Raw genomic sequence first — 27,429 nt, forward strand, 5'->3', positions numbered from 1 at the left:
AGGGCAGGGCAGGAGCCAATGGAGAGACCTTGTAGCTGCCTTATGTGTAGACACACGCGAAGAGGATTAAGTAAGGAAATTGAGTATCCATGATAAATGTAAATCACCATGAATAGTATTTTTAAAGTCCCCTTGAACATGAAGAAGTAATCCAAAAAATACCACATGCAATTTTACAATTTACAATTTTTCTATTACTTTGCCATCTACATAGTGTAACTTGTTCTGGGTGCCATAATTAATGATCTATCTTACCATGAAAAAGTGAGACAGAAATCAAAAGTGAATTTGCCTCAGACTCTGGAGTCTGTTTTTATGATGTTCAAGATGACCCCTAACCTTGTTGCCCTGTTTAATGGCCTGGATGATGATTTCAATGACAGTTGTGGTTTTTCCTGTGCCCGGTGGACCATGAATAATAGCTACCTCTGGTTGAGCAAGAGCAAACTGAACAGCACCTTGTTGGGATTCATCTAACTGAGTGTTTACTGGGTGTATGTCTGAAAAATAATTTACCATTGAAAGATCAAATAAGAGAAGAATTGAATCTATGTTTAATATCAAAGGACTAGAATGTCTTCAAACTCATTGAGTCAACATCGAATTTAACAACTAAACCTTTTTGTATGTTTTTAATGAACACCTACACAAAAAATAATTTTTATAAAAATTCAAAGTCACTAGTACTCACCTTTAAGATGAAAAGGAGGCGACAACTCTGTTTCCCCAAACAATACATCAACAAGTTTACTTGACACACCAGAATCTCCCCTTTTAAGGTTGTTAAGAGCACTAAATTATCAGAAAAATACCATAAAATTAGTTTCAACATTTTTATAGCAATTTTCAAACACAAATTGATAGCTGTTTATTTTTTATTCACTATCAAACATTGTTACAATTTTTTACCTCATATACTGCACCTACATTACCTTGCCTAAATTTTTAACAGACATGATATATGATAACTGTCAAATTCGTGAAACTTCTAACAATGCCTAATGATCTCACTCACTAACTCGTGAAACTTCTAACAATGCCTAATGATCTCACTCACTAACTCGTGAAACTTCTAACAATGCCTAATGATCTCACTCACGCAGTCTGATTAAAATCAAACCTCTCACTTCGCTCGATATACGGATAGTCGCGACTATCCGTATATCGAGCGAAGTGAGAGGTTTGATTTTAATCAGACTGTCACTCACTTAACAATGCCTAATGATCTCACTCACTTTTTGAGCCTTTTATATGTGACATTATTGGCTAGCTTGGTGAGTTTGTATAGGTCATCCTCATCCAGACTGAACAAATCCTTCTCATCAAAAGCCACGCTAATGGCCGCCTTCCCTGCATGAGTGACAACGCCAGACAGCAAACTCTCATCTCCTTGTTGAGCAGAACTGACATTCAGACTGACAATATCACCTGTAATTAGTGAATAAATAAAATTCAAACTGAATAAAAACAAAATATTTACAGTTCCAATGTTTTTGCCTTGGATATCTTTACAAATTGTAATGATAGCCATTTCCTCCTGTTTGTGCTGCAGTTGTGAACAATGCACGAACAAATCTTGATAAATATAGTACATTAATTTTAATGGCAGGGAATTCCACCAGAAACAAAAGTAGAATGTAAATATAAACTAGAAATGTCCTTTTGGGACTTATACCCCCAACGGTGCACACTATATAATGGATAACAAGAGGCCCAAGGGCCTAGAATCGCTCTTCTGATAAATTGTACAACCCCACCATTTCTATTCTTAGCCTCTTAGTATTCTAAATCTTTAGTTAAATCCTAAGAATTCAAAAAAAGTAGGTCAATGTGACCTACTTTTTGGTTTACACATTTTGAGAACCCAAGAAATATCAACTGACAAAGTTTGATGATTTTAAGCAAATTAGTATCTGAATATTGAAATATAGCTGTCAAATTCCAATCGTAGGTCATGGTGACCTACTTTTTGGTCAGCGAACTCCGAACATGCAAGACCCATCAACTGACAAAGTTTGATGACTGTAGGTCAAATAGTATCTGAAATATATAAATATAGCCGTCAAATTCCAAAAGTAGGTCAAGGTGACCTACTTTTTCGTCAACACCCTTCAAACATGCAAGACCCAACAACTGACAAAGTTTGATGACTGTAGGTCAAATAGTATCTGAATTATATAAATATAGCCGTCCAATTCCAAAAGTAGGTCAAGGTGACCTCCTTTTTGGTCAACACCCTTTGAACATGCAAGACGCATCAACTGACAAAGTTTGATGACTGTAGGTCAAATAGTATCTGAAATATATAAATATAGGTGTCCAATTCCAAAAGTAGGTCAAGTTGACCTACTTTTTGGTCGAAACCCTTCCAACATGCAAGACCCATCAACTGACAAAGTTTGATGACTGTAGGTCAAATAGTATTTGAAATATATAAATATAGCCATCAAATTCCAAAAGTAGGTCAAGGTGACCTACTTTTTGGTCGACACACTCCGTTGACTCAAGATGCATCAACTGTCAAAATTTGATGATTGTAGGTCAATTAGTGACTGAAATATATAAATATAACTGTCAAATGCCAAAAGTAGGTCACAGTGACCTACTTTTTGGTCGATACACTCCGAAGACTCAAGATGCATCAACTGACAAAGTTTGATGATTGTAGGTCAAATAGTGTCTGAAGTATAGTAATTTAGCTGTCAAATACCAAAAGTAGGTCACGGTGACCTACTTTTTGGTCGACACAAACCGAAGACTGAAGACGCATCAACTGACAAAGTTTGATGATCCTAGGTTTTACAGTGCCCAAAATATGCATCTAAAATTGAAAATGTGAAATTTGAATATCTGCAAAATTCAAAAAGTAGGTCACTGTGACCTACTTTTTTATAAATATGTTTCAAGGCCTCAAGATGCATCAACTTACAAGATTTGATGATTCTAAACCTCTCGGTATTTGAAATAACAACTTAAAATATATCTATAAATGATAAGCCATAAAATTCAAAAAGTAGGTCACGGTGACCTATTTTTCAGTTGACGCATTTCAAGGTCCCATGATCCACCAACTGACAAGTTTTGATGATCATAGGCTTCAAAGTGTCCAAGATATGCATCAAAATTAATTTTAAAATAAATACCTGCAAAATTCAAAAAGTAGGTCACCATGACCTACTTTTGAGACAACTTGACACAAGGTCCTAAGATGCATCAACTGTCAAAATTTGATGATCCTAGTCCTTATAATGACTAAAATATCTAAGATTTAAGGAATTTAAAAATTTTTTTAATTTAGGTCAACTTTGAAGTGACCTCGAGACCACGCCCTTTGCCCCAGGGTAATGCCTTGAACAATTTTTAATCTACAACATATCCTCATCCTTATGTGTAAGTTTGGTGATAATCTGCCCAGTGGTTCTTGAAAAGAAGATTTTTTAGCAACCACTACTTTTGTTTGTATTTTCCTGATTATCTCCCCTTGTTAAAGGGTCACATCCCTCTATTTAGTATGTATGAAAGCCCTTGGGCCAATGATACCCTGTAACAAATTTGAAAAAAATTGGCCAAGGGGTTCTTGAGTTATAGCCCTTTTTCTAAAAAGTTTACGCACACTGCACAAATGGCCATAGCATTAGCTCTTTGAGCCTTTGGCTCAGAAGAGCTAAAAACGGACTTCCTCAGATCCAACCAGAAGTTGTCTAATAAAATGGTCATCAAGTATATCATTTTTTAAAATGAAAATATTATCATTTCCCTTAATTTGGTTGCTATAAGGTTTAACAAGAGTAATGCCAACGGTACATAATACGCCCGTGAAAAGCAAATATAGGACATTTTTCTTACACCATGATTTGTAGAACTTGGCTTCAAGTAGTATCAGCAATCATCAGCTAGGGTGTGACATACTTTCTTTGCATCAGAAAAACAAGACAAATCATGTACTCTCAATGTAATATTTTCACTTGGCATAAGATGTATGTGTACCAAGTTTGATGGTCCTTGCCCCCAACGAATCGGTCTACATCCTGTTAGTACGACCTTGACCTTAAGAAATAATTGGCATCCTCCACTTGGCATAAAGTGTATGTATACAAAGTTTGACGGTCCTAGCCCCAACAGTTCGGTGTGTATACTGCCTACAAGGTTTTCCTACTAAGTGATACTGTGACCTTGACCTTTGACATTGAAAAATCATAGGCATCTCCCTCTCATTATGGTGATCAAATGTACCAACTTGCAATATCTTGGAGCTTTTGGTTTGGTTTGTAGTATTATTGTTATTATTTTATTCATTTTTAAAGCGCAAAATTACATAATAATAGCTTCTATGCGTTGTACAATGTTTGTGCTAATAATCAATGATATTATACCACTAAAAGACCTGCAAGAGCTATAAAGTAAATGATAAAACAATAGAAAGACTTTAAATAAAACATGGTAGTAAGATTGTGCTAATAATCAATGATCATGTATCCTGCCTACATGTTCTTCCTACTGTGATACTGCAACCTTGACCTTTGACCTCTAACCTTGAAAATCATTAGGCATCTTCCTCTCATCGTGGTGATTAAATGTAACAAGTTGCAATATCCTTAAGCTTACGATTCGGTTTGTATCCTGTCTACAAGGTTTTCCTACTACGTAATACTACGACCATGACCTTTGACTTCTGACTTTGAAAAACAGTAGGCATCTTCCTCTCATTATGGTGACCAAATATACCAAGTTGCAATATTCTGGAGCTTATGGTTTGGTTTGTATCCTGCCTACAAGGTTTTCCTACTAAGTAATATGACCTTGACTTTTGACTTCTGAACTTGAAAAACAAAAGGCATCTTCCTCTCATCATGGTGATCAAATATACTAAGTTGTGATATCCTGCACGTACGGTTTGGTTTGTATCCTGCCCACAAGGTTTTCCTACTTAGTGATACTATGACCTTGACTTTTGACCTTGAAAAACAAAAGGTATCTTCCTTTCATCATGGTGATCAAATGTACCAAGTTGTAAAATCCTGGAGCTTACGGTTCGGTCTGTATCCTTCCCACATTAGGTCCGGATAGACACTGATGGAGCCATACCATAATACATCCTGTCTTCGATGGGCGTATAAAATTGTTAGAGTATGACTCATCCCCCCCCCCTCCCTAAACAGAATAGAAATTAGCTTCACTTTAGTAATACTTTAAATATTCTAATTTAAGGAAGTTAGCTCCTGAGCTTTTGAGCACAACCGCGCATGATCCTACAACTAAGTATTTAGGGGTTCAATACTGATCCCATGGGTGCAAACATATTACACATCTATTGCTGAACCCTATCCAGTTGAAAAAAATTGTGTCAGTTCAAATTTTGAAAGGGTTTTGCAGGGACTATATTTTGTGGCGGAAGGATTGATTAATCAAGAAGTTCTAAATCTTCGTGATTTTACAGTTTCTGTTTCATCCAATATATCTTCTTTTATTATACCCCTATACGTGTATTTCAGTTTTATAATTCATGATACAAGTAGTTGAGACTTGGAACTAGTTCAAATGTTGTAAACGATTCTTACAAAAGTTTAAATTAATTTACTCAAAATTTTGTATAAAAATTCAGTATTTTCCCCCAATAATTTAAAAATTTGATCTACAACCACCACTTTTTAAAAGTTTCATTTTAAATTTTAAGACAAGACCTTGGAAATTATGTGAAATTTTAGAAATTGACATTACTCCTTATAATTATGTCCTTTTCAACTTTACAGGCTGTCAAGCACTCTCTGACAAAAAATAAGGGCGAATTTTAGGACGAAAATTTAGGGTTAAAATTAGGAATTTCATTATTAAATTAGGGCAGCTTTAGACATTTAAATGGTATTACTTTCACAATTTTGACAATAAAGAAACTCACAAAAAATACTCTCTGTGCAGGAAGGGCGTCTTCCAGCTATTATTGGCTATAACCTTAAAAGTCACATCTTTGTCACAAAGTCACAAGCAATAAACAGCTTGACACATGGATTCACTGGTCAAATTTAGTTTGAATGCATTTTCAAATTGCTAGAATAGAAATATAATTTTAAAAAATACGAATTGACAAGGAAAATTATAACTTTTTTAGGATTTCCCCTTAAATATAACATTTTTTAAGGAATATTAGCAAAACTAAAAATAAATTAGGATTTTTTAAGGAAGTTTAGGGCTGCTGGACAGCCTGGGGGTATAAAAATAAATTTTAATTTTGAAAATACATGAGGGTATGAACTGCTATGTTTCATACCTATGGAGTTATATCATACATTAAAAGGCCTTAAAAGTGACTTAAGTTCAAGAACCCGTAATTTTCTCAAGAACTGAAGAAAATCAAAATCCTTGCCACATGCATCCAGTGTGCGAAAATAACTTTAAAATCCTATAGACTTTCGGTCCATAGTCATTTCATTTCCTATAGACCACTACAAATTCCTATAGACTGAAATTTAACATGCAATATTCTATATTAAAAAATAAATAATAGACACAAATTCGATTTGGTAGTTCGATTATATTCTTTTTCAAAATCATGCACACCATGAAATCATGCTTTTCAATTAGAATTTCGTTTTCTTTTTCATTTTGTTCCAGCTGAGTTTCACTGTCCGATTCTTCATCTAAGTCACTTCTGCTACATTTCATTTTCTCATAATTTTCTGCGACTTTAGCCTTGCTGGAACTTGTTGTACTGACTGCCTTCCATTTGATTCCAGGTTCCAGGGCGTGCACCTTCCACATATTTTTAATCGTTCTAAAAAGGACTTTCCAAATTTGCACGAAAATGACATACATTGAAGTAAATATTAAATTGATCTCCCCCCGTTGAAAATGGAATAATCTGATTCGAACGATTTGTAATTACATTGTGGAACATTTTATTACAGCTAAGGGGTGAACAGAAACATAAGTGTAATGCATATAAACTGATCCTGCTTCTCATATGTGTTAAATAAGTGGCGGGAAACCAGTTTTTTACTCAGAATTCCTATAGACAAGTTGGTCTATAGCTATTTCGATCGTTATAGACCGACTCGATTTTCTATAGACATTGTCTATCGGTCCATGGTTAATTTCGCACACTGATATCATATCTTCAATACCCATCACATATTCTGTAGAATAAGAAGGTTCTCACTTGAAAACTGAGAGGAGATAGATGGACAAATTATTTATCTCCATATAACATTCATTTTCAAATAAAGTGGCAAAGCCATTGTAAGAAAGATCAAAATGCATCAAATTTCCAACATGATCCAAAATGAAGCTATACAGCAAGTTTCAGTTTGATATATGGAGGAAAAATGAAGTGGATGAATGGACAGACGGATGTACAGATATCGCTGTACTAACATAATATGTTCCATTCAAAGACAGACGCATACAATAAAATTTATTTCTGAAATATATTCAGCAATGAATAATGATATATTATTTCCATATTCCTTTTATTTTTTGCCAATAAATCTCATTTAAATTCCGTGAGGTTCAACTTTTGCAACAGATTGAATACTATACATGCAGGTACTTCCAAAGAAATTAGCTAAATAAAGATTGTTGATGCTGGATAGATATGAAATCACAGTTCAGATGTTGTAATCCAGTGATGTTTAGTGTTTAGCTGGTGTCAGATTATGTTTATAGTGTTTAGCTGGTGTCAGATTATGTTTATAGTGTTTAGCTGGTGTCAGATTATGTTTATAGTGTTTACCTGGTGTCAGGTTATGTTCATAGTGTTTACCTGGTGTCAGATTATGTTTATAGTGTTTACCTGGTGTCAGGTTATGTTTATAGTGTTTACCTGGTGTCAGGTTATGTTTATAGTGTTTACCTGGTGTCAGGTTATGTTTATAGTGTTTACCTGGTGTCAGGTTATGTTTATAGTGTTTACCTGGTGTCAGGTTATGTTTATAGTGTTTACCTGGTGTCAGGTTATGTTTATAGTGTTTACCTGGTGTCAGATTGTGTTTATAGTGTTTACCTGGTGTCAGATTGTGTTTATAGTGTTTACCTGGTGTCAGGTTATGTTTATAGTGTTTACCTGGTGTCAGATTATATTTATAGTGTTTACCTGGTGTCAGATTATGTTTATAGTGTTTACCTGGTGTCAGGTTATGTTTATAGTGTTTACCTGGTGTCAGGTTATGTTTATAGTGTTTACCTGGTGTCAGATTATGTTTATAGTGTTTACCTGGTGTCAGATTATGTTTATAGTGTTTAGCTGGTGTCAGATTATGTTTATAGTGTTTACCTGGTGTCAGATTATGTTTATAGTGTTTAGCTGGTGTCAGATTATGTTTATAGTGTTTAGCTGGTGTCAGATTATGTTTATAGTGTTTAGCTGGTGTCAGATTATGTTTATAGTGTTTACCTGGTGTCAGGTTATGTTTATAGTGTTTACCTGGTGTCAGGTTATGTTTATAGTGTTTACCTGGTGTCAGATTATGTTTATAGTGTTTATCTGGTGTCAGGTTATGTTTATAGTGTTTATCTGGTGTCAGATTATGTTTATAGTGTTTACCTGGTGTCAGGTTATGTTTATAGTGTTTATCTGGTGTCAGGTTATGTTTATAGTGTTTACCTGGTGTCAGATTGTGTTTATAGTGTTTATCTGGTGTCAGGTTATGTTTATAGTGTTTATCTGGTGTCAGATTATGTTTATAGTGTTTAGCTGGTGTCAGATTATGTTTATAGTGTTTAGCTGGTGTCAGATTATGTTTATAGTGTTTACCTGGTGTCAGGTTATGTTTATAGTGTTTACCTGGTGTCAGATTGTGTTTATAGTGTTTACCTGGTGTCAGGTTGTGTTTATAGTGTTTACCTGGTGTCAGGTTATGTTTATAGTCTTTACCTGGTGTCAGGTTATGTTTATAGTGTTTACCTGGTGTCAGGTTATGTTTATAGTGTTTACCTGGTGTCAGGTTATGTTTATAGTGTTTATCTGGTGTCAGGTTATGTTTATAGTGTTTACCTGGTGTCAGGTTATGTTTATAGTGTTTACCTGGTGTCAGATTGTGTTTATAGTGTTTATCTGGTGTCAGGTTATGTTTATAGTGTTTACCTGGTGTCAGGTTATGTTTATAGTGTTTACCTGGTGTCAGGTTATGTTTATAGTGTTTACCTGGTGTCAGGTTATGGGCAGGTAACTCCAAGTGTCCTCCCCCTGGCTCAAATGTTACAACTGTTCTTCCATACAATCCAGTGCGTCGGTTCTTAATTTGGAGCTTCAGTAGGCACACGCCTCGCCTCTGAAGCTCTTTCGGTGGCAAGCTTTCATTTAGATGCCTAGTCAAAATTAAAATGTAGAACTACTATTACAAATTCATCAGAGGATATCTGATTCACAACTGCGTATAGTCGCTCTTAAATTTGAGTTCTACCAAATTCCATTCTAATATGTTGAAATTCAAAGTGTCCGGGAAAACGTTCATTTATGTCAAGCATATATTTCATAGTGTATGATATGTAACAATACATTTTAATATCAACTACAAAGTTTGAAATTCTGTTCAGCGGTTTCAGAAGAGTTGCACTGGCAAATTGTGTCAGTAGTATTATATCATATTTAATTTTGGCCAAACTTCTACATTCAAAATGAGTATATATCCCAGAAAAAAATTGAATCAGAATTTCCTCCAAGTAATGCACATACACCATACAGTATGTCCTTATAAACTACAAAGTTTCATAAAATTATGTTGAGCAGTTTCAGAGGAATTGTACTGAAAAGAACAGGGCTGTCAACGATGCCCAAACGTTGTTCAAAAGAGGCATAACTAACAGGGAAAAAAGTCAGAATTCCTTGCGAATGTGCACATCTACATAGTACGTCCTTATTAATTAGTGATGAATAATCAGAAAAACATTTCATAATTAATAATAGGTCATAATCAGAAGAACTGTATCGATCATTGATTGATATAATCGGTATTTACATGTAGTTAATATATGTTTATCATTTTGGAGGTTATTTCTTTTAAGTTTTATGTATATGTGCAACACACACACACATCTAGATATTAGCCTATTAACGAGGAAGGAAATGTGTTTTCTCTAGCCACAAATCCAGATTGGCTTTACTTTTAAGAGAAAAAAAATTCAGACATCTGACTTGGGTTTCCTTGGGTTGGGATGTACGTATATATATATCAAGTTTATATCGACTAATCCGAGATTCCTCTGACTGTTAACCCTGTTTTTATATCTTGACATGTGCGTGGGAGATTCAAAGCGAATGTACTCCATATTGAAAAGTGGGAATTCAACAAAACCATGCGCAAAGAAATATAATGGCCAAGAAGCGATCTAATTCAAAGTGATGCTTCATTTGTCAGTGTTAGAGCTTTTAATGGCAATAGCATCGTATCAGTCATTATTAACTTGTACAATAATCATCTGATAACTGAATCCTTGCGTCTTGGAAAGTAAACCCGCAAAATAAAATTGTAAAAGATAGACAATTAAAGCAGCAACAATAGCTGGTGTCGCTGACTTCCCATTTTCAATATGGGGTCCACTCTGACTCTCCCCCGCACATGTCAAGAACATTTGAAAATTAGTGTACTTATTTACTAACTAACATGCACTACGGCTGAAATCAAAATTTAATTGCTTTCTGGGTAATATAATTATTCTGGAATAATTTAATACCTTATTTGATATAAAAGCGAGGTTAACAGTCAGAAGAATCTCGGATTAGTTATCAACTAGTGTACAAGCGACAATCCGAGAATCGATTATGAAAACTAGAATCGATAATCGGAATCAAAGAGACAAAAACGATTGACAATCAATTGTTGGTGACAATCGTTTCATCACTGTTATTAATTACAAAGTTTCATGAATTTCTGTTAAGTGGTGCTGACAAGAACAGGACTGATGGACTGACTGACAGGTCAAAATTCTCTCCACAACTCATTGCCTGGGGTATAATAAGGAGGAATAACACACCAGAGAAATCTGATATGGATGGAAAGTGGAGGATATATACAAAAATAATTGAAAACTTAGAAAGTTAACTTAACTGGAAAAAAGGCAGTTTAGTAGAAAGTAATTTGAAATAAATCAAAACTCCTGCTAGACTTGAACCCACGATCTACAGATTCACACATTAACCTAGTGAGCTCCCCAGCTAGATAATTAGATTTAAAAGGAATATACAAGTATTGCGGATATCTATATTTTCATTCATGTTTCAAAAGGAAGTCAGTCATTATGAAGATGTGTTATCTCTCCTTAATATATAAGCTAGAACATTGTGTGATCTATATCAATAAGTCAAACATTACTTATAAAAGTCAAACTATCATAACACCTTTTTATTACCAGGATGATAAATATGACAGAACAAGTAAGATATACACCATATAATTCAAAATAATTATATAGTTCTTTAAAATCCTTTACATGTATGCATTTCTTAGAGGAAATTCGTGTTATTAAGAACTGAAAAAACTAATTAATGTACGCTACCGTGTTTCCTCTATCTCCGCCTCTCGTTCTTTTTCGAGAAGTTGGATATGTTGATTGACGAAGCTTTCTACACTCATCTTATTTACACAAAATTCTCTGTTGTGTATTGCACATGCAGTTTCGAATGTGTCCATGTGAAGTTCTCCTAATAATACCCAGTGCTGAGTTCTATGTCAAACGGTAAATGTAGTCAGTAACCGTGTTGAGGTCAGAATAGCCATTCTTTGGAAGGTGAAAACTCTGGTTTATTGCGTTCGTAAAGAATTTCACGAATTTTTTTTTAAAAGATCACAAATAGTAAACAAGAATACTTTGATGTCATTACATTCACTGTCATAAAAATACTGAAAAACTTATAGCATTTCGATTTTCGGGCGTACTGGATTTACCGATTGCCGAGTTCTTCCGGGTTAAATATTGACAGCCAAGGCGACAGGGTGAGAAATTGTTACTTTCTCAGGAAAAAAATAATCAAAACCAACCAACCATATTTACAGTAAGTGCAATTATCTTTTTTACATATTCGAAAAATAGTTCCTGTAGAATTTTAAGTTTCAAGTCTTATCCATGGTGATCTTAAAACCAATCGGTATCATTGGACCCCGGCATATCTGTTAAACCGAAAGTAGAATTTTTAAAGTGTAATTTATACAGTGTGTAAAAACTGACAACATATTCTAAATAAACGATTGCAGTTGTAGTGTAAGAAATAAAGGACTACATTACATAATTTTTTCCATGTTTAATACGGTCGGATCATTTCATGTCATGATGTGGATCAGATATGTTCAATATGTATACTTAAAGTATAATTGATTAGTTCCGGATTTTCATGATGACAAGTATATATTTTTCATTAACATCCTGTGACATTGTAAATTCAAACAAATAGAGTACTGTCATTCAAAGAGGAGGGGGAATGCTTAAAAAAACACTTGGTTCCACTCATGAGCAGTGTGCGAGTGGGAGATATACAATTTTATAAAAATCATCACTGATAGCACGACTGCGTTCAAGATCGCAGCAGCTGGGTATGGTGGCAGATTTGTACCATTTTACAATTTGTTGTCTTTTCGTTGTTTTGAGGCAAAATGTAGCTAATTAATTATCATTTTGTCGTCATTTCGTTAATTTAGGACGAAAAGTGGCTTAATATCGTTTTGTTATCTTTTCACCTCGAAATAACGAAAGGATGATGAATCAGCTACATAAGTTGATTTAATTATTTTTGTGTTGAAAATCTCTTTATTGCATCTCACCAATGTCTTGCATATCCCTAAACTCTAAAATAAGCCCATTTTAACTCACCTGAGCTGAAGGCTCACTTAGTGAGCTTTTCTGATCAAAAGTTTCCATTGTGTGTTGTTATCAACTTGAAAATGATCCTTGGGCGAAGGGGATTCAATGAAATAAAGGGCAACACCCTTTTCCAATGGGAGATAATAGTGAAAATACACCAACAAATTTTAAAATGTTTTTCTCAAAAACAGGCTGGTCAATTTCAATCAAACTTACTACAAATTATATTTGGGTAAAGGGGATTCAAGTTTGTACAAATGAAGGGTCATGCCCATTTCAATGGGGAGATAATCACAAAAATAGGATGGGGTCATTTAAGAATCATCTTTTCAAGAACCACTGGGCCAGAAAAGTTGAAATTTACATAATTATAGCTAGTGATGTACCGATTATCGCCGACTTTCGATTGTCGGTCGCTATAACCGAAACGATGTGAATAATTGATTGCCATTTTGAAAATCGCCGACGTCTGTATTTTAATTTATAATTCCTGCCACTACTTAACTAAAATCTAAAATGGCTGACGAAGCTGAATCATCCGATAAAATTGAATATTGTTTTGAGAATCTTTCACTCATATGGAGATATCACCATTGCCGGTGAAGGGCTGAAAAATTTAGGCTATGCTCGGCGCTTACAGTCTTTGAGCAGGGAGGGATCGTTATCGAGCCACACCTGCTGTGACACAGCCCATGGCCTCAGATTTTGCCACTTACAACAAGCGAGGGGTATTGAGGCTCTATTCTATACTGGATCCCATAAGAACAACAGCAAAAGTTGAGAGATCTATCCCTATCCCGGGAAAACAAAATTGAAAGTATGGGATTACCGTAATTTCAAATGATTTTAGACATCTCCATATGAGTGAAAAATTCCCGAGAGAGACGTTAAACAAGATTCATTCAATCAATCTTATGATTTTATTCTAATTAACATAATATTTAGGGTAAAAAATAAATAAATTTAATATACTTATGCCATAAATTTGAAATGAATAAAATTCGATTAATCAATCGAAAAAGTGCATCCGATTAATCCGATCATTGATTAATTATTTTTTCCTGATTGCCCATCACTAATTATAGCTTTCAGACATAGTACAGGCTTGTGTTTGTTTAAATCCTGGCCCCTGTGGTTAGGGTATGGCCACAATAGGGGATCAAAGTTTTACATGTAAATATATGTAGGAAAAATCTTTTAAAATGTTATTTTCAAGAACTGCTTGGCCTCAAAAGTTCAAATTTACATGGTAGCTTCTTGACATAGCGCAGATTCACTATATAATGATAAAATCATGGCTCTCAGGGGTAGGGTTTGGCCACAATAGGGGATTAAAGTTTTACATGCGAATATATAGGACAAATCTTTAAATATGGGCCAAGGTGACACAGATGAGCATAATGTGGCCCATGGGCCTCTTGTTTAAAAATACTTTCGCTGGATATTATAACAGAACAATGCTTCTAACTCCTGCATCATGGAGTCTGCAAAAATGTCACACCCACTGGGAAAAGCTTGCCCAGAGTTGTTCAAAATGCACTTAACCCTAAAAGTAATGGCCACCGTGGCTTTATAAAGCATCCATGGTTTAAATACACAACTTTTTTGTGACAGATTTCATAATCCCATCAGGGAATTCCGTTGTTTCTTACAGGTAGTCGTAGATTTTCATCTTGGATAAGGAAGTTTGTATGTTACAGAAATAGTTACCGGGTCAGTTTTAATAAGGGAATGTTTTAGAAAGGGGAAAACCCAAAGAGAACTTCTGAATGCCATACACTCTATTGAAAAACCAGAGAATCGTGATGGAGGTTGCAAATGTTCAACATAGAAGATGTTGTTTTTGGGGAATAGTTGAGAAACACATCCCAAACATTTGTTTTAATCTGTGCTGGTTCATGTGGTTGGAGAACATCATGAAATGTGAATGAATATTTATAGTCTTTCCCCTTTAGGCCAATTCAACTTAATTAGTAGATTATCATCCAGGGTCAGCAAAAAGTATGGGGCGGGTAGGAGGATTTTATTTTTTTATTTTTATTTTCTGAGAAAAATATTAAAGACAAACGAGTTTTTTTCCCCAACAGATCCGCATCATTTAATGGCAGATGAATATCAATCTATGCTATTTTCATACACTAATTCCAGGTTAAGCTTTAATTTAAGGATATAACAGAAATATACCTAACTTCAAGATTTACGTCTGTAAGAACGCGAGAAATTAAGAAAACCATATAAATCTACTTTCTTCACGTGACTTTTCACGTTCCTATACCGGAAATGTAAACAAGAAGTGTAAATACCGGAGTCGGACATGAAAATATTCCGGAAATTGCAAGTTTCGCAAAATAAAAAAATTTGGGGCGGGCCAGTTTTTGAGTGGCGGGCGGGGATGATAATCTATCAATTAAGTTGAATTGGCCTTATGAATTTTTCTAAACTTTTGGATGTTTAAATATAATATGTACCTAAGTATATTTTTCCGTTAAGAAACATTTTGTTGCAATTAGTTCCCAATAATTTTCTATTTCTACTGGACTACATGTGGTTGGAGAGCATCATGAAGTATCACATTGCAGTCTATCCTCTAGATCTGTCTGACTTTTGTTTTGCCAATTTGGATAGAATTGCCCTCACTGCATTGGTTCAGTCAATTTCTGTTACCAGGTACATCTGTCTTGATGAATTTATTGTCCTTTAACACTGACTGTAATAATCCCTGTTGTTCCTTGTACAATCTTAAGCCAGTAGATCAAACTCTAGACTTCCCTTCTCTTTGTCTCCAATGACTTACCGATAATCAATCGGGCAACAAAATTAAGGGGAAATATTTGCTAAATGCAAAATATCATAAGTGGTCATAATTTTTTGCGAGTGAAAAAAACAAAATCTTTTTCTGGATTTCCACAGTTTATTGGCTATACTATAATTTCGTCCTGTGCATATAAACACTTTACAGAATGATTAAACATAATCTCGGGCAACCAAATGCTCAGCTGTCTCCGACAAGCTCGTCAGAGGTTTGTGGAGACAACCGAGTGTCTAGTTGAACGAGACTATTATAAATGTATTGAAAAATAAATGTGGATGGAATAATTAACAAAGGCCAAGGTTATCTCAGTCAGTGATATCAAAGTACTTCAAGCAAACTTCGGGCATCTCAGAGATGTCTGATTTGAATAACATTAACAGTCATGATGATCTCGTCCGTGTTTACTCAATACACGAAGGTGTTAGTATCACTGCTTCAGGTGGTGTCCTCTGTCCGGTATTTATATTCAAACATTTTGAGTTATTTGTAGCTCGTCTTTTAACTAGATTTTTTAAAATTGAAATTTCCAAATGTTTTGAATATAACGAACAGTGATCAATCTCATAACTCCAATAAGCAATACAAAATAGAGAGTTGGGCAAACACGGACCCCTGGATATACCAGAGGTGGGATCAGGGCCCTTATTCACAAAATATCTTACGACTAAGATCAAAATTTATGAACACTGTAATTTTCTTATTTTTCATTTCTTGCAGATTTTCTTAATTAATATGTAAAGTACATCTGTGGTCTATAAAACTTGATAACATAGTTATGATCTTGTGATTGGTTTTTGAATATCAGACAGATTTTTTCCCCCAGCTTAGTCGTAAGATGTTTTGTGAATAAGAGCCCAGGTGCCTAGGAGGAGTAAGCATCCCCTGTTGATCAGCAGTTCAATATATATTTTGAATTGATGCTAACAGTCTTCAAGATTTCAATCCACATGGTGTTATAAATAGGTGGTAGATCTCTGGACAGCTAGTATGCCGCTCAAATGTACCCTATGACCCTCACTATGCATCAATGATATGTTGTCTGCATGATAATTCATTAAATGGTAAATGAAAGAACTCTGAATCATATTTTTATTATTGCACTTAATTTTCATACATTTTGATATAGAGGCATTATGCCTAAATGTTACTCAGCTACTTAACCTAAAGAAAAGAGAGAAGTTTCAAGTTTTTAAACTGTTACTTTATTGGAGGGATACCAGTTTTCTATCTTCAGACTCTGAAGAGTCTTTAAATTGATGTTGTTGCAAGTCGTCGTTGTCGCCCCCACCCCCATCTTATTTACACACTTAACAAAAGCAATAATTCATAGCTTCCCCCAGCAGCACAAAATAGCAGTGAACAATTTTGGTCTTTTGCTTGTGCAAAGCTGTTTACACATTTGACTTTCTTGCTCTAACTGCCCATCAAATACGTTGGGACAATTTTAAGGTCAGAAGCATATCAATGTATTAAAATCATTGTAGCACTTGTTGTGAATTTTAAAAAACTAAATGTATAAACAAACAAAAATTCACATTTGACAAGCAAATCTATGGAAGTATATACAGTTCTTTACCATCATAGTGGTAGTGAATAATGCTTAAAAGTACCATGACAATTTCTCCATGATACAACCAAAGGGGCTTGTCTTTTGTGATGTAACATTTCATTGTGACATCATAATTATAGTACCAGTCCGTTATAGTGTTTTTTCCTACATCAGTTTTCTATGGAAGCCTCATCTAAGCTGTGTAATTCATTTGATAGCGCTAGATACTGACTTGAAATTTTAAGTTAATCTGAAATTCATTTTACAGGAGGAATATGATTTGGTGAATATGGGAAACAAACAAGGAAAGGTAATGGTTATTACAGTGAATGACTAAAAATAAAAGTAACAAGGTTATTACAGTGAATGACTAAAAATAAAAGTAACAATCTTGCAGAATTTCTAAGTTCTTCTTAACTGATTCACATGAGCTTTTCTGATCGAAGTTTGTCCATTAAGCCTCTCATATGAACCACTGGGCAAATTTTGACCCAACTTGCTACACTTTAGGTTTCGTTTAGGAAAAGGGTTTTCTATTCTGATCCCATGAAGCACAAGAACACAATTTATCAAACTAATATGCAATGATCTTTATGTGGTGTAATTCAAAATTGTTGTGGATTGTTTTCCATAGCAATACATATCTGTAGGAAAATTCTCCCACACTCTTCTTCTCAATCACAAGATTTCAGTTTGTTAAATGGAAGCATCCTCATAAAGTGTACACTCAGTTTTGTTCACACTATGACACTAAGGGTGGGGCCATGATAGGTGTTTAAAGTTTTACAAAGGAATATATAGGGAAAGTCTATGAAAATGTTCTCAGGAACCATTCTACATTGTTTCAAAATGATATGCAAATGTCCTCATATAATATGGATTAAAGTTTGTTCACTGGTCATACCGTGACACTGTACTCCTCCAGATGCAATGCGAAGTTTGAGAAGGGAGGGCTTAATTGGAGTTGTTGCAGTAGCTCAAGTGATATGGTTCATAGACCTCTTGATTTAATGTGTAAATAATTCAAATGAAGATGCATTAATTGTATGATCAGTAACAGACATTGAGATTACATTCTTTGATTCATGTAATTCACTACACAAGGATTTAGCTTTGAGGGTCACATTGTGGTGACCAACGGCTATATGACTGTTTTAGCCAATCAGAGCTTAGAACTTTAAGAATAATTTTTGCACATTCAGATCGAATACAAATCTATGTATGTAAATGTATATACATGTAAATGCTGTAACTTGTGAAAGGACCTATTCTACATTGTTCTAGTATCTCAATGTTTTTAGTCTCTTACTGGTTTGTTAAACTGAAGGGGACTATAGGTTTCTTCTCTGTCTGTCCATCCTTCTACCTGTCAGTCAGTCTGTCCCATTTTTTTGTTCATTATGCTTGTGAGGATTCATATAAAACTTGCATTGTAGTTTTAGAATGGCAAACTACAGAACGAATTTTGTAACGTTTGATGGACAGGTGTGAAAGAAATTTTAAAAGTTTTATATTGTTACATTTTTATATTCATCGGAATCTGTATCTGGTTCCAATGGAAAGGCTGTAAAAGTAAGAAATCTAAATAGACAAAATCAATGAAACTCTGTAGGCTGTAAAAGTAAGAAATCTAAATAGACAAAATCAATGAAACTCTGTAGGCTGTAAAAGTAAGAAATCTAAATAGACAAAATCAATGAAACTCTGTAGGCTGTAAAAGTAAGAAATCTAAATAGACAAAATCAATGAAACTCTGTAGGCTGTAAAAGTAAGAAATCTAAATAGACAAAATCAATGAAACTCTGTAAAAGTAAGAAATTTAAATAGACAAAATCAATGAAACTCTGTTGTTGATTGTGTAATCACTTCATTAATTTGATATTTGAAGCTCATTATCACAAAAGGAACATATCAATAAAATGCAGTATATCAAATCTATTCATCATGCAAGTATATGCTCCCCGAAAAATTTGTTTTTTGGGGGGGTTGAGTATATAGTCGCCGTCATGTCTGTCCTTTCATCTGTCCAAGCTCATATCTCCTAAACCTTTTATCAGAATTTGATATAGTTGGTCACAAATGTTCCTTGAGACAAAGACTTTTGGACCAAGCTCCAGGTCTATCAAAGTCATTTTGGAAAGGTTAAGGTAACTCAGAACAGAAACCTTATATATGGAAAAAACTTCATTTCAACAATATTTCAACTGTTATTGATCTTTTGGACCAAGGTCCCTCAAGGTCATTTTTGAAAGGTCAAGGTCACCCAGAACATACTTTATATATGAAAAAACCTTCATTTTAACAATATATTTCAACAGTTATTGATCATGCATTGTGCGAGTTATTCCTCATATAAAGTAGTTCATTGGTTAAATGTATTTCGGGGAGCATCCGTCAGTTTTGCTGATATTCTTGCTTTTGTAGTCGGTGAGTGAAGTCAGATCAGTTTGCAGTACTTGATTTATTACATTCCTGTAATCTGACTGAAATCATGGGTATTCAAAATCGACCTTCAAACTAATTAGTGTTACAAACAGGGTTCACAAGTCCTTTATAAGTACAATCTGTAGTTTTAAAAAATGCAGATGTGAATGTTATATGGGTGTGTTGTTTGGTGCACCATTTGCACGATTAAATCCTCTGTGTATTTTTTGCAAAGATGGTGACCCAGATTTGATATTTCAAACGCAAGTTGATGTAGTACCAAATTTTTTGTTTAGTTTTTATAATTATAGTTATCAAACCCAAATTTACTTCATGACATTTAGGATATATGGTATATGTTTATGAATTGAATTAAAAAGTCCGAATAAGATTATTTCATCCCTTATAAAAACTACATACATCAACTGTATGAACAACAAAGCATGAAACTAAATTGATGCTGGTAAACATGGTGACTTGGTACCAATGTTTTAGGGCAAAGTTCAAGGTCGTTCATACATAAGAATTACTACTGAAGTTTCCCCTATTTTTGTTAAAATTATCCAAAATGATGTCAAAATTTCCTAAAGAGATTAAATGGTTAAAGTTTTAATTTCAACACTATAAAATGAATTTTGTAACAAATATTTTAAGTACGACCTAACTAGCTACTATTGTGACATTGTGTCAATAGTTATATAATATTGGGACATTGCTTTCCAAATGTTTTAGCTCACCTGAGCTAAAAGCTAGTCATTTACAGTTTTTCAGACCTCCAAATATTCATTAATTACTTTACACCTTCATTCCTGAAAAAGTCATTATACCCCCCGCAAACAAAGTTTGGGAGGGTATACTGGAATCACTTTGTCCGTCTGTCCGTCCGTCTGTCCGTCCGTCCGTTTGTCCATAGACGCAATTTGTCCGAAGTTTATTTCTAATACCGCTGGACATATTTCATTCAAACTTTATGCACATCTTCTATTATATATTATGTAGTTGTGCATCTCCTATTTTCATTGAAATATTTTAACAGTTATAGAAGTTACATACATTTTCTTTTCATTTTGGGGGTTGCGCACTTTGTCCAGAGTTTAATTCTAATACCATTGAACAGATTTGATTCAAACTTTATTCTCATCTTATATATATAATGTAGTTGTGCATCTTCTATTTTCATTGAAATATTTTAACAGTTATGGAAGTTACGTACATTTTCTGGTTTAGAAAAGATTACAATAATACCAATACTTGAGCTAATGTCATTTATTTACTGACAAAATCAATGACAAAGTAAAGTTGGCATACCATAATGATCTTTAACAAAGTGAATATAAACTAAAGACTAGAAGAGTTGACCAGGGATTTGCAATCATACAGCCTAAAATGTGCCAAATAGTATTCATTGTTTATATTAAGCATATTTTTAATATTGCATGTACTGCTGTACTGTAGAATATACACTTCTGCATTCACATTGATTGCCCTGTAGATAATGTGAAAATATCCAATGTGCTTGCATTAAATATTTCCCATCATCTTATATGCCCCGCGGGGGTATTAGTCCCATTAGGACAGTTCTAGTTTTAGCTCACCTGAGCTGAAAGGTCATAAGTGAGCTATTCTGATAACTTTGTACGGTGTCCTTTTGTCTGCCCGTAAACTTCTAACACTTTCGACTTCTTCTGCAGAACCACTGAGACAATTTCAATCATACTGACACAAATCATCCATGGGTAAAGGGGATTCAAGTTTCTTTCAAGGCAAGATAATCAAGAAAATGCACAATTAGGCTGGAGTCATTTAAGAATCTTTCCTTCAAGAACCACTGGGCCAGAAAAGTTGAAAATTACATGAAAGCTTTCTGGTATAATGTAGATTTTAGTTTGGTCAAATTAGTCCTTTGGGGTAGGGTATAGTCACTATAGGGGATAAAAATTTGTGTGTGGATATATAGCAAAAATATTTTAAAATCTTCTGAAAAAGGATAAGGCTATGATTTAAGTCATGTTAATGTGCAAACATCCCCAGTTACTGTAAATTAAAGTTTGTTCAATCATGTCTTCTGGGGTTAAGCCATCATGGGCCCACAATAGGGGACCACAGGTTTACATGGGAATATATAGCAAAAAAATCTTTTCAAGAATAACAGGGCCATGATAAGTCATATTAATATGTAAGCATCATCAGATTTAAGTTTACTCAATCCAGGGGCCCCAGGGGTAGGATGGGGCCAGAATAGGAGTATAAAGTCTTATGGGGGAATAAACAGGAAATTTATTACAACAAATTCTTTTCAAGAGTAGGGGCAGTACAAAAACTGTCCCATAGGAGTTATTGTACATTGTATATTGGAATTCAGCCAAAGGTTTTCTGTCTGATTTAAAGTATGGCTTAGATCAAATGAAAATGTATTGCACCACGACACAATGAAATATTCTAGCTTGTATAAATAATGGTTGAGAGGAATTTTATAATGATCGAATTACTAACGACATCTATGACTGTAACTGCATGACTGACTTAATTTGTATGGATCTTATAACTTGGAAGATAGTGCTGATGAATGATAAGACTTATGATGATTTGTAAGAATATTTATGAGAGGTATTTTTGAATGAATGACTTGGAGGTACAGAAACAAAACTTGTAACACATTTGTACTATTGCCTTGGAGATTAGAAATGAAGAATTATGAATATATGCACATACATTTACTAGATAGTAAGTAAAAGTAAGTAAGTAAATTTTATTTAAAGTAAGTAAATTTTATCTAAAGTCGGTAATATATACATTGACCAAGTCAACACTGTGCAAGCTCTGTAGAGCTTTTTAATCGACTATCACATATATCAAAGCAAATTTAAGACACACAGCATGCATGTACACATATACACAGACCAATCTAATTAAAATTAGATCCTATGATCTACACACTATGTGTAGCAATAGTAGATGAGCGGATCATAGGATCTATTAATTTTTATTAGATTGATACACAGACATACCACAGATTAATAAAAGAACACAAATAAAACAAGATATGATTATAAAGTCTCCCAAATGAGGTACTGGCTGTATAAAAGTGGCTTTTTCTGAGTACTACTGTTTTCCTCTGGACAAAATCCATGCCAATTTTAATTTTATTTGACAAATCTAGATCACGAAGACTTTGATTCTGAATTTTTTCAAAACTGGTGTCACTTGATCTTGATCCTAGTTTGTAGGTCCCAACATCTTCTCATCATTTTTTATGATCCCATGTATCTATCAGTCCCAGTTCTAAAGTTTTACAAGTTTTTATGATCAAGGATAAGGACACTGGAGATGCTAGTTTGTAGTCACTACATCGTTTTATCATTTCTGAAGATTCCATGTCTCGATCTATCAGTCCCAGTTCTAAAGTTCTACCAGATTTATGTTCAAGGTCAAGGTCACTATAGTCTCTAGACCTTGATACCAATTTGTAGATCCCATCAACCTTTGATTATTTCTGAAGATCCCATCTCTATCAGACCTAGTTTTTAAGTAATACCAAGTTTATGATTTAAGGTGTCAAGGTCACTGGAATCACTTGACCTTGTTACTAGTTTGTAGATCTTATCCTCTTATTATTTCTGGAGGTCCCATGTTTCTATCAATTCCAGTTCTGAGGTTATATGAGTTTGTTCAAGGTCACTGGAGTTGCTTGACTTTGATACTAATTTGTATATCCCACCATCCTTTCATCATTTCTGAAGACACCATGTCTCCATCAGACCTGTTTCTTAAATAATACCAAGTTTATGTTCTCTAAGGTCATAGGTCAAGGTCACTGGAATCATTTGACCTTGATACTATTTTGTAGATCTTATCATCCTCTTATCATTTCTGGAGGTTCCACACGGCCTCTCACCTCTGTCGGCACGGGTTCGAATCCCGCTCGTGCCAGCAAGTGAGAAAGTTTCCCAGTTTACTTTCGGAAGGTCGGTGGTCTCTTCCCAGGTACATTGTATCTGCATGGGTTCTCTCTTCCACCAATAAAAACTGGGCGCCACCATATAACTGAAAAATTGTTGAGTGTGGCGGAAAACATCACTCAATCAATCAATCTGGAGGTCCCATGTTTCTATCAATTCCAGTTCTGAAGTTATATGAGTTTGTATGTTCAAGGTCACTGGAGTTGCTTGACTTTGATACTAATTTGTATATCCCATCATCCTTTCATAATTTCTGAAGACACCATGTCTCCATCAGACCTAGTTCTTAAGTAATACCAAGTTTATGTTCTAAGGTCAAGGTCACTGGAGTCACTTGACTTAGATACTAATTTGTAGGCCCTATCATTCTCTTTTTATTTCCAAAGACACCAGGACTCTATTATATTTGCCAAGTTATATCTGTTGAATTTGGAATTAATTTTTCCCCATAGAGTTCTATTTTGAACCCCACCCCCATTTGATCCCTTTCAATCTGAACAAACATTTCTGCACATCTAGATACATTGGCCTATCATATCTTTGAATATCTAATACTTTTATTAACTGCATGGTTACGGAGAATGATGTCGGACAGTTTTAGGTGCGAGAAAGAAGTGGAAGAGGAAGCGGAAGAATGATAAGAACCAAGCAAAAACAATAAGTCTCCAGACTTTGTTTGAGAGACTTAATAAAACATTTCATGCAAGAATATACAGATATGATGAGGCATAAGATTTAGAGGAAGAAATAAAACACTACAAGCAAAAGTGAATGTACATAAAGAGCAGCAGTAAAATTCAAACAAACTCGCAACATGATTTTTTCTTTGTTGCAAATAATGCAAAAAGCACAAATTATCTTGAATAAATTAAGGACTTCGAGATCGAACTTCGAGATAGAATTGTACATGTACTTTGGAGATGAATGAATCGATTGGAATTCATTTGAATCTGAATAATTTGACACTGAATTTTTATATTGACAATTAAGTTGGTTATACATGAAAACCTTGGATTGGAGTATATATATTTACTTTATAAAATAGTGTATATAAGCTAGGTCCCCAGATGATGCAACTGTCAGTGTGGAATATCTTGAGCATTTTATCAACACAACTGATCCCTACTTCCTGTACTTTCTACACTTTGATTGTATCTCAATATACCATTCAGTCAGATATCACATTTAGGGAAGTCAGCTACTGTATCATACATTTGGAAGGATATTACTTTTAAATTTCAAGTTTCCTTTGAAAAATTTATGTAGCTGGGTGTTTCCATTATACACACATTAAATTCAGCCCTTTATACATTTCAAAATACCCTGGCAGTACCATAAAACTTCAGATATCAATCTTAGGGATATTACTGATATATTTTAATTGATGAAAATAAACTCTTTTTCAAGTTCTTTTTGCAATAGCTTAAGTAGTTATGTGTTTGCATTAAATGTACGATTAATTGAAGGTTATATATACACAAGGAAGAATCATTTCTATATCTCAATTTGCCATCAGTTTTCAGATATCATGCTTAATATATATGTAGGACTCCAAAGTGCGATGGGACTCCAAAGTACGATGGTCATGCCAAAGTGCGATGATCTGCACCAAACCCTGATGGTGTGACATGTCAAAGTGCAATGGACTGACATGCCAAAGTGCGATGGTCTGACACGCCAAAGTGCGATGGTCTGACATGCCACAGTGCAATGGTCTGACATGCCACAGTGCAATGGTCTGACACACCAAAGTGCGATTGTGTGACACAACAAAATCCGTTGGTTTGTAAATGAGTGTTTTGGTACAGATTGAACCAAAAATATCAGTGCAAAATCCATGCACAAAAATAAGAATAAGAACTTATTACATTACCATTTAGTTATTGTGTTATTAAACTCAAAATTTTCCACTTCGAAATCGTATAGAATGTTTTGTATTATAGCATACCCCCAGGAATTTAATATGTGTACGTCAAAGTAAAAAATGATCATGAGTTAAAAAGAATGTATGGGCGAAGTAGAGAGTTCGACAACAAATGTACTTTGCTGTTCTCACTATCCTCAACAGTGTAAACCTTGCCGTTGCTGTCATCCATGTTGCATTTCTTCGGTTTTATTTTGAAAGACGTTAAGAATGATGTCACAAGGATGCGACGTCACAAACGTTACTGAATTCTGCACGGCACCATCGGACTTTGGCGTGACCATCGCACTTTGGTGTCCGTAACGTTAACAAACCATCGCACTTTGGTGCAGACCATCGCACTTTAGAGTCTTACATATACATTTTGAGGGAAATTGAAAATCTGAGTTTGCATTATAAACACATTTAATTCAGATGTTTATACACATGAAAATGTCATTAATCTTCAGATTATGCTTGGGGAAATCAGCTTCATTTTTATAAAACTGGCATTAAATTTCATGATTTTTTTTTAAAGACTGTAGAAACTATATGTTTACAAAAAAGTCAAGATTGATTTTGGTATTTTAGTATGCCAATATGAATGAGAAAATAATAATAAATAATGATAATAAACTGAATTAGTAAGACGATTCCCTCTTGTTTGTTCAGTATGTCCACATCATGTTAAACTTGTAAATCATTTAGTCATCAATGTTAACACAGGTGTTTGCTTCTTTAGATGGTCCCAAATTACCCGGTAATGCAGTTTAATACTGTCTTCTGTAATGCTGATTTAACATAAGTGCCCATTCAGGCTTTGAGCCTCACATATACTTTTGAATATAAATATTGAGCTTAAAGTTCAATGGTCTGAATTTCGACAACCTTTTTTTCACCCTGTAAAAGTGCTGTTAATTCATTGCACATACGTATTGATGAGGCTCTATGACATGTCATACATTATTTCACCTGTTTTAACCAGAATTATTTGATTATGAATTGGTGTTTACAAACAACCGTCACTCGGCCATTTATAGTGAGTCATATGTCCAGTTCAGATTTTTCAGATCATCAGTGATCTTATCTGTGTAAAGTTGTGTATTTTGTTGCAACAGTACAATGTCATAAGTTTTTAAGAGAAATCAAAATATCAAATACTTCTTAGTGATTCGTTGTTTTACACTCTTTCAACCTTAAAGTTAAACAGTTGCAACTGAGTTATCTACATCATGTTGGGATTCCCTTGACGCTCATGGGGCTATAGATGCCTAATAGACACTGCGTGTATAATTTATGCATATGGATCCACTATATTTACTTTTTGAATAATTTTTTCACTGTTTTCTTTTACATGCAAATGTTTTCAAGCATGTAATTAAGGGAAAGTTAATAACTTTAAAAACTAATTAATCTGCTTTAAAGTAATTCTGTAAAAAAGTAATACATGAATATCGGATCATACAGCTTTAAGCAAAGTGTCACTACATGCATGGAATGAATATCATGACTTTTGAATTTGAAGGATGATGATGGACTCTCCAAAAAACAGCCATTTAAAGAGAAGACTAAAGGGGCTTCTGGAGAGTCCATACCAGGGAGTACAAAATCAGCTGTCGGTGAGAGCACAGAAAAAAGCATTGAAGGCAGTAAAGGGAACAGATCCAGCATTTCTGAAGTATCAAAACCTTCAGTTCGAAGGGTAATTGTTAACAAAATTACATTGCAATGCTTATCCCCCCCTGCAAATATTGTGCCTGTTAAAAAGCATCTTACTTCTTGCTCATGTTATTTACTCTGACACTGCCCGGTGAAATGAAGAGATGGTCTTCCTCATAATGCATTTACATGTATTCACTTACAGGATAAAACAATACATACACTGCCATCCACCCATGCCAGGGCTTCAAATACGGTAAGTATCTCAACTTATGAGCATCCACCCATGTCAGGTCTTCAAGTACGGTAAGTATCTCATCTTATGAGCATCCACCCA

At 34.5% G+C, this 27,429-nt stretch overlaps 2 protein-coding genes across 3 annotated transcripts in view; one reads left to right on the top strand and one right to left on the bottom strand.

The window, feature by feature from the left end:
• Nucleotides 1-11,828, bottom strand: part of LOC125679371 (DNA-binding protein SMUBP-2-like) — a 61,107-nt gene extending 49,279 nt beyond the window's left edge. The window contains exons 1-5 of the mRNA XM_048918557.2: nucleotides 11,488-11,828; nucleotides 9,137-9,300; nucleotides 1,236-1,428; nucleotides 692-792; nucleotides 340-500 (exon numbers count right to left, since the gene is read on the bottom strand). Of these exons, the coding sequence (XP_048774514.1) occupies nucleotides 340-500; nucleotides 692-792; nucleotides 1,236-1,428; nucleotides 9,137-9,300; nucleotides 11,488-11,621 (753 nt within the window). The 5' untranslated portion in view covers nucleotides 11,622-11,828. The remainder of the gene's footprint in view (nucleotides 1-339; nucleotides 501-691; nucleotides 793-1,235; nucleotides 1,429-9,136; nucleotides 9,301-11,487) is intronic.
• LOC125679374 (heat shock 70 kDa protein 12A-like) overlaps nucleotides 11,309-27,429 on the top strand; it is a 30,321-nt gene continuing 14,200 nt past the window's right edge. The window contains exons 1-4 of one of the 2 annotated variants that reach the window (XM_048918561.2): nucleotides 11,309-11,365; nucleotides 17,416-17,457; nucleotides 26,959-27,135; nucleotides 27,298-27,348. In XM_048918561.2, coding sequence (XP_048774518.2) covers nucleotides 11,345-11,365; nucleotides 17,416-17,457; nucleotides 26,959-27,135; nucleotides 27,298-27,348 — 291 coding nt within the window. In that variant the 5' untranslated portion in view covers nucleotides 11,309-11,344. Of the gene's footprint in view, nucleotides 11,366-11,909; nucleotides 11,984-17,415; nucleotides 17,458-26,958; nucleotides 27,136-27,297; nucleotides 27,349-27,429 lie in introns of those variants that run through there. The other variant, XM_048918562.2, reaches the window with a different exon arrangement.

The sequence above is a fragment of the Ostrea edulis genome, chromosome 2, assembly GCF_947568905.1.
Source record: "Ostrea edulis chromosome 2, xbOstEdul1.1, whole genome shotgun sequence".
NCBI classification, from domain to species: domain Eukaryota; kingdom Metazoa; phylum Mollusca; class Bivalvia; order Ostreida; family Ostreidae; genus Ostrea; species Ostrea edulis.